Raw genomic sequence first — 8,632 nt, forward strand, 5'->3', positions numbered from 1 at the left:
CCCATTCTCCGGCCTCCCGTAGCCGAAAGGAGCGGCGGCGGCGCCGCCCCCGGCGGCGACTTTCTTCCAAATCGGAAGGGAAAAGAACTTCACTGCCTCCGCGTCGAGTTTATCCATGAGTTCAGAGGAGATGTTATGGTTGATGAGCTTGAAGAAGCCGAACTCCTCGCAAGCGGCGACGAGCTGAGCCGCGGCAGCGGGAGAGCTGAGGTCGACGACCGGGATGCAGACTTCAAAGTGTCCGGCGATGGGGCGGTGGAGCTTCGTAATGGGGAGTTGCTCGACGGCGGGGAGATTGGTGATGGCAACCATGGCTGTTGTTTATGGAAAACAGGGGAGTTCAGAGAAGAGGGGAGATAAGAAAGAAAGTAGTGGCTAGCGGCGCTTGTGTGAGGAGTGAAGGGATGAGTCCCGTATTTATAGAAGCAGAGGGGTGACGTTGAGATTCGCGCCGCGTTTTTTTATTTTTTATTTTTTACATGTATCCATATCAGTACTTAATTTATATATAATGTGAATATAAAGTTTATAAAAATTATATTTATATATTGGAGTTCTTATTTAGTAGATGAAAGTTTTCATGCATGATGTTGAATTCTTGTGCATTTAAAATTTATTATTTTTATATTATGACATTTTTATGATTTTTTATATTTAATTTATAAAGAATTAAAGGATGTCCGTTAAAAAAAATAAAGATAGATGAAGAGAATGAGGGAGATTGTCCAAAATTACTAAATACTCAAGTTTGCTACAAACTTTTGAATAACCAAAGATAAAGAGCCGAACATGAAGTTTAAGGTGAGAAGGTGAGATCGTGAAAGGCAAATGACCTCATTCTTCCCCTAGACAATCAATTGATTTTAAAAGGTGATTTGCTTGAAGATATTGACTTTAGTCATGATGTGACCCAAGGGATAGTTATATGTAGGGCTGTCAAAAAAACTCGTTGTTCGTGAACAGTTCGTGTTCGGTTCGTCAATGAGTTCGTGTTCGATTCATTCGATAAGTAAATGAGACAAACACGAACAAATTTTTTTCGTTCGGTTAGTTAAACGAACCAAACACGAACAGTGATGCGTTCGTTCGTGTTCGAATCGTTATTGTTTGAAATATAAAATAATATAAAATAATTATATATAAAAAATTTATTATATTTTAAAACATTAAATTTTATAAATTATAATATATAATAAAATAATAATAATAATATATTAATATACTATAGTAGTAATATACTAATATAGATATTGTATATTTATATAATATAAGTTATATAATTAATATATAATATTATTTTTATATATTAATATTAGGGATGTCAAACTGGCTCGTCATTCGCGAACAGCTCGTGTTTGGTTCGTGTTCGGCTCTTTCGTTAAGAAACGAACACGAGCTTATTTCAAACAAACTAAATTTTAAACGAACCGAACACGAACACAAGCTTTGTTCGTTCGTGTTCGATTCGTTTACACCCCTAGTTATATGCCCTTAGAAGTCAGAACATAATGATGGTCTACAACCACATTTTATGAAAAATGGGATTAAATGTAAAATGAAACCCTAGACTTGTCTTGGATATAATCACTAATTGCTCAAACCTAGTTCATCTACATGACAACGCAGCTCTTTGTCTCTCCCTCTCACTCCTTCACGTTCAATTCGATGAGTGTGATTCACAGACAAAAGGAGATTTAATAACACACACACTAGAACTACTAGCATAAATCTCAAAGAGAATAAATGCCCAAAAACAAAAAGCTTCCCCTAAGATAAAACAGGCGACCAACAAGTCACCGCCAAGCATGTGAAGCTGTGCCTCTAAATTTGAGACAGGTCAAAGCTCTAGAGAGGGTCGCTCGCTTGACAGCAATTAGATCTGTCAAGGGCAAGACGTAATTGGTTGTAGACGTAAGTCTCATTGGATACCTCACACAAGCAGCGACAAGATCTGCATAAGACCTTGCAAATAGGATTTCCAGCTGAGGCGATGAATCAACCAGATAGATGAGACGTAGGCTCGTAATAATGGAACCAAAGTGGCAAGTGAGTCATTGTTGACCCGACAAAAATAAATTGACTCATCAGACAACCAATCAACTGACAGAAGCGCATGCTGAAACCCTCTGATTGTGATTGGACAGCCGACCTGCTCATGTCGGGGCTGACAAGATCTTCGTTCAACAGAACGCCTCAGTCGACCAAACACAAGGCACGATCATCACCCAATCGATCTCTTCATTCGATCGCATTCTAGCAAATCGAACAACCAATTACTATCATATAAAATTCAAATTGTAATACATATATGAAATAAAATGTATACAATCTATTAGAGTTTTAATCATATTAATAATTATTTTCATAACTGTTCCATCATTTCTGTAATTGAACTATATAAATTCTTACAAATAAGAGACAAAATAACAACCAAAATGAGGCAGATCATTAGAACACCCACGCTTCCCTCTACACTAATTCTTGATTCACCTTCTTCTTTCCTTCACTCAACTTTTAACTCTCAAGATGTGTTCACAAAAGACAATCCAATCATGTTAAGGTCCATTTAAGGAAGAGCATGAGAGGGCAAGTACCCCTAGAAAATATTTTAAATATCTAGCTAGGTCATGTATTACTCCTTGTGTGAATATAACTTACATAAAAGAATTCAATTTACTTTTCCTTTATAATTCTATGATTTATAAATATAGATATATGAAAAAGTATTAATTTCATATGCGCCGAAAATTTTACAGCAATTTAAAAAAGCTTTGGTTCTAACTTCACACAAAAAACCACTCATATGCAATATATATAAATAATAATAAATAAATAAATAATATATACCATAAAAAAATTTATTCAAAGCCCCCAAAAATTAAAAAAAAAAAAGAAGAAAAACACACCTAGTAAACTTCTTTTCATAATTTAAAAATACCGAATTTTAAAGTTGGGAGCATACTACTTAGCTCCATTTCTGTCATTAAAGTAGGGGATGATAATGACAATCAAATGATAATAGATGGCTGATGAAGTTTTAAAGCAAAGATTGATCAATAATGATTAGAGATAATAACTAAATGATATTTGTTATATGATAGATGTCATAAAATGAAGAAAATATTTTGTCCGGATACCGCAAGTTCGAGCGGCTATTCACTGACGATCACATTGCCATACTTGTCATCGGCGGGCGAAGCGGCCACCGATGGTTGGCAATCCGGAAGTGCGGACATTCAGATGAAATATATTTTCCATAAAACACGGTTATCACTAATGTTCGAATGTTGGCGACCAAATATTTTCGAAACTCCAAGCTCTCTTCAATTTAAAATTCATATCTCTTTCATGTAAACAGTTGGATCTATTGTTCAATGTGTAATTTTTATCATTTTAATTAAAATCTCAAAAATATTCAATCTGGACGACCCAACTTATTTTATTTGGTCACATATTATCCATTCAATATTCAAGCATTTTAATTATCTTATAATTTATAAATATTCATAGTATATGAATCATTTGACTCTCAACAAATACACATTTCAATTATTTGATTTGCTTGTTTTTTACTCGTACCAATTTATTTTTAGGAAATTTACATACGAAACACCTAATTATTATGCATTGACATATCTCACACCTATAAATTCGAAGCAGTCTTTTATCTTCGGCCTTTTAAAAATTTTGTGAAATTATAATATTTTAATTGGCGTCGGCGTGAGACTTTCTGCTTTAGGAATAAAAATGAGATAAAAATCACAGTATTAAATGTGATCTTGAACAGATATAACACTCCCCCTATGCTTCCCATCACATCAAACCCAACGGACCAGTACACATGCTATATTTGTAAACAATTTTTTATTTATATTTGTAAATAAATTTATTTTTTCAGTAAACAAATATTAACAATATTATACTTTGAGGTGTTAACTAATATAACATGAACAAATAAACTTTGACAAAATTGTTCGGTTCGTGTTCGGTTCATTTGAAATTTAGTTTGTTTTAAATAAACTTGTGTTCAAAATTATTCGTGAAGTCACTGTTCGTGTTCATTTCTTAACGGACGAGCCAAACACGAGTTGTTCGCGAACGACGAGTTAGTTTGACAACCCTAATATATAATATCTATATTAGTATATTACTAATATAGTATATTAATATATTATTATTAATTTATTATATTATAATTTATAAAATTTAATTTATATATATATATATATATATATTTTATATTTCGAACAATAACGATTCGAACACGAACGAACGCATCACTGTTCGTGTTTGGTTCTTTTAACTGACCGAACGGAAAAAATTTGTTCACGTTCGTCTCGAACGAATCGAATATGAACTCATTAACGAACCGAACAATAAGTGTTCGCGAACAACGAGCTTTTTTTGACATCCCTAATTATATTGAGTATTAGAATTATCACTGAAATTTAATAAGCGATTAATATTTTAATTTTATATGAAATTTTAAAAGCCCAGGAAAAAATAAAATATAGGAAGATATTAAAAAAATTCTATTAAAAATTGAAAAATGGACAGATCAAAGAGCTTGATAAGAATTATCGAAGTTTATTGTTTCTCTTGAACAAAGAAGACAACATTGCATATATTGTACACAAACTCCATCTCTGTGGCTAAGAATGTAGGAGAGATATGAAGAGCTCATGATAATGGCTGTTTGATGGTGGACCAATGATGATTGAGTAATCGCGGACAAATAATCATAGCTGGGCAACGAAACATGTATAGTAGAGTGATGATGATTATACGATGATAGTTAGTTAAAAATGATTGGGAAATAACAAAAGGAGTATGATGATCTGAGTAAAGATAACAGTAGCAATAACGTTTGGGCGATAGTGAGTAGGCTATGATTGATGAAGAAATGATCATTTGATGAAGGTTGTGCGGCAATATTTGATGACTGTGATCGTTAGTTTGATTGAGTTGAGCTCTTGAACTCTTTAGATTTTCAAATCTTTTTTCTAATCTCAAATCAAAATGCGAATGAGAGCATATTTATACTTTTCATGATTATTACTTTGATAAATCTAAATACTATTTTCAAATAATCTATTTGAAATGTTCAAGTCAATTCCCTGAGTTCTTTAGATTTTTAGCCCACTGAATTTTTCATTTAGATGCTTGATAGTAAAAGTATGAAATATTTGAAGAACGTTTAATCATTTCATTAATTTTCTTAAAATTTAAACTTTAAGTTTTTAACTTGAGCTTATTTAAACTCAAATTAAATTATTTTTACTTTCATTAGAATCGTCTGGTTAAGGAGTTAATTTGACATAAGTTCAACTTTTAATTTGAATGTTGCATTAAGATTCATGGTTCATGAAAATAATTTTTTGGTGATATATCATGTGTTTAATATTTTTAGACGTCATTGCAGCTCCCCACTATGGCATACGTGACCAACTATGATTTATATGACTCACAGCTCGTGCTGCTCCAAACTTTAACCTCCGTGGCTTACTAATGTTATTGTTGCTCATTATTATGACTTATGTGACCAACTACGACTTATGTGACTCAGAACTCATGCATCTTTCAACTCCGGGCTCTATGGCCTGCGAGTCTTATTCCGACTCATCATTACGACCAATAAATGTGGGTCTTGGTTCACACATCTTTAAACTCCATTTTCTGTGGCATACGAATATTATTACAATTCACCTCTATGGCCTATGTGGCTTACAATTTATACAGTTCCTAACACCAACCCCTGTATCCTACGAGTGTTATTGTAGCTTTCAACAATGACCTATGTAACCAACTACGACTTTTGTGGCTCACAACTCGTGCAACTCCTAACTTCAGCCCATATGGCCTAAGGACGTTATCGCAACTCACCACCACGATCTGCATGACTCACATCTCCTAAAATTCTCTATTATAACCGTTGTGGTCAACCTACGCTCATGAAGCTACCACCTACGGCCTATATGGTCAACTATTACAACGATTTTCAATTATAGCTACTACGACAAGTTGGCCCTACATCTACTGTCTAGAACATTCACAATAAACTATTGCTTCTATAACAATCAAATATGGTCTTCACAGCTTTTTATGACCATCGTTGCTAAAATATCGTCGTATATCATTTTTATGAGTTTATCTTCTCTAATAAAGAACAAAAGTTGGACAACGTATTCATAATTATATAGCGAATTACTTTAACGGGTCTAGGCTCCGTATTTTTTTTTCCTTCTTTCTTATTTTTCCGTGTAAAAATTGTGGCGTCTCCTTCTGTAAATTTCTTTTATATGTGTTTGTGTTGTATCTCGTATTACCCAGTATGGCCTTTGCGGCTTTCTATGACCATTATTGCTAACATATCATTATATAAAACTATAGCCTTTCTCTATTTTATCAATAGAATCTTGCTTAAAACTTGTCTAAAACATTAAAATTATTCAATCTAAATATAATCTTGTCTAAAACATTAAAATTATTCAATCTAAATATAATCATGACTTTTTATATCCAATATCTAAATTTGAACCATTGGCTTCCAAAATATACCACAGCAATCCTTATATTTATCTAAATAGTGCAATCATCATTGTTGATAATTTATTTGGGTGGACCGCTAATATTGTTATTATTTTTTTTTTGGGCTAGAAAGTTAATAATTGTTGTAAAATAGGGGGAGTTGTGTAAAATATCTATTTAATTTCAGATGCATGTACTAAAGGACTGTCAAAGGACAGCACTACCTTTCATGTGACTTAACACATGGACATTTGAGTGTGCTTCTTTTGAGGAAAAATTATTAATTTTACCTGCTTGCCGTCCTCTTCAATTAAATTAATGATTTTTTAATTAGAGGAGTCATTTATTATTTTCTTATAATTATTACTCTAACTTTAATCTTTTTCTATGTATCATATGATGATCACAATGCATATATATTTTCAGCCTAGAGTAAATGAGGTTCTCTCTCCAATTATTGTCTTCAGAGGTTAGCAATATCACTTGAACAAGAGAGGAGAGATTCCGGGAAGGAAGCTCAAAGAAAGGTAAGTGGTTCTATCTTTTTTCTAATTATTTTTTTCATTATATTTACAGATATATAAGTGCATGTTTATATAGGTGATATTATTGGCAAAAGGGTAAACACACAGAGGACTAAAAATGTCATTTTACAAATATATAAATAACACTCTTCGTTGCTTATAGGCACTAGCCTATCACACACTTCTCTGGAAATGAGGCGAGGGTGAGATCCATAGAAGGTGAGAAGATGCGAGAAGCATGATGAAGACAAAAGAATTAATGTTGATTTAGCCCCCCTCAAGATAACGATCAAGTTTTGTGATCGTTAGCTTGTTGGTCATGTATTGATGACTCACAATAGGGAACGATTTGGAAAGAAAATCAACAACTTGATATGTAGTCATTATATGTTTGACTAAGATATGTTGATGTTTTAGATGATCCCTTGTGAAGTGATAATCCACTTCAATATGTTTATTCCTTGCATGAAATGCAGGATTGTGAAGTAGGGCTATAGCAGAGGTGCTATCACTGTAGATTGTGGTAGGAGATAATTTTTGTTCGGTCACTTGTATTAATTGTCGAAGCGAATGATTTCTATAGTAGTGGTAGCAATGGCCTTGCATTCAGCCTTTGTAGAAGATTTAAACATGGTCAGTTGTTTCTTTGTTGACCATGGTATGAAGTTTGATCCAATATAGACACAAAAACCTATAATTGATTTGCGATCATGATAGTCACTGGCCCAATCTAAATCTGCATACGCTCTTAGCATAGATCAGCAGAAATGATTGGAAGCCAATAATCACGAGTTCCTTTATAATAATGAAGAAGCCTTTTTAATTGTTGAAAATTGAGATTTGTAGGGCTATGCATAAATTGCCGAAGATAATTAACAAAAAACATGATATCCAGACGAGTGACATCCAAATACTGAAGAGATCCTATAATCAATCTATATCGATTGGGATCTTTGAACAATTTTATGGATTCAAAAGATTTTGATGACATAGTGGACATGGGAGTCATCACAGGTTTAGAATTTTCCATGTTAGTATTATGCAATAAACGATCTATATATAGTGTATGATGTAAAAAATAACCATTGGAGATATGTTGAACATTGAGTACAAGAAAATTAGAAATGAGGCCCAATTGTTTAAAGTTAAATTGCTTACTGAGCTTTTCAAGTATAGCTTGCATGGTATAGGCACAATTACCTATTATAAGAATGCCATTAACATATACTAATAAATAAATGTATATGATGTTGTGATAATTAATCAGTAAAGAAGGATCAACCTTAAAGTAAGTTTTGTTGACATAGAAAACTACAAAAAGTAGAATATCATTGATGTGGCGCTTGTTTGAGGTCATATATGTCTTTATGTAATTTACATACATAATGTGGGTAATGAGGATCAATGAATCCCTACGGTTACTTCATATATACCGTGTCATATAACTTCTCATGTAAGAATGCATTGGAGACGTCTAGTGTTGAATAGACCATTGTTTGTGGACTGTCAACGCAATAAGAAAACAATTTGTTAGAAACTTAACCACGGGACTGAAAATCTCTAAGTAGTCAATCCCTTGT

The 8,632-nt window shown here is 33.0% G+C and overlaps 1 protein-coding gene across 1 annotated transcript in view; it reads right to left on the reverse strand.

The window, feature by feature from the left end:
* LOC110029670 (gibberellin 2-beta-dioxygenase 1) overlaps positions 1 to 360 on the reverse strand; it is a 2,428-nt gene extending 2,068 nt beyond the window's left edge. The window contains exon 1 of the mRNA XM_020732071.1: positions 30 to 360. Coding sequence (XP_020587730.1) covers positions 30 to 312 — 283 coding nt within the window. The 5' untranslated portion in view covers positions 313 to 360. The remainder of the gene's footprint in view (positions 1 to 29) is intronic.
* Between the last annotated feature and the right edge of the window lie 8,272 nt (positions 361 to 8,632).

This window comes from Phalaenopsis equestris, unplaced genomic scaffold (genome assembly GCF_001263595.1).
Source record: "Phalaenopsis equestris unplaced genomic scaffold, ASM126359v1 Scaffold000600, whole genome shotgun sequence".
NCBI lineage: Eukaryota > Viridiplantae > Streptophyta > Magnoliopsida > Asparagales > Orchidaceae > Phalaenopsis > Phalaenopsis equestris.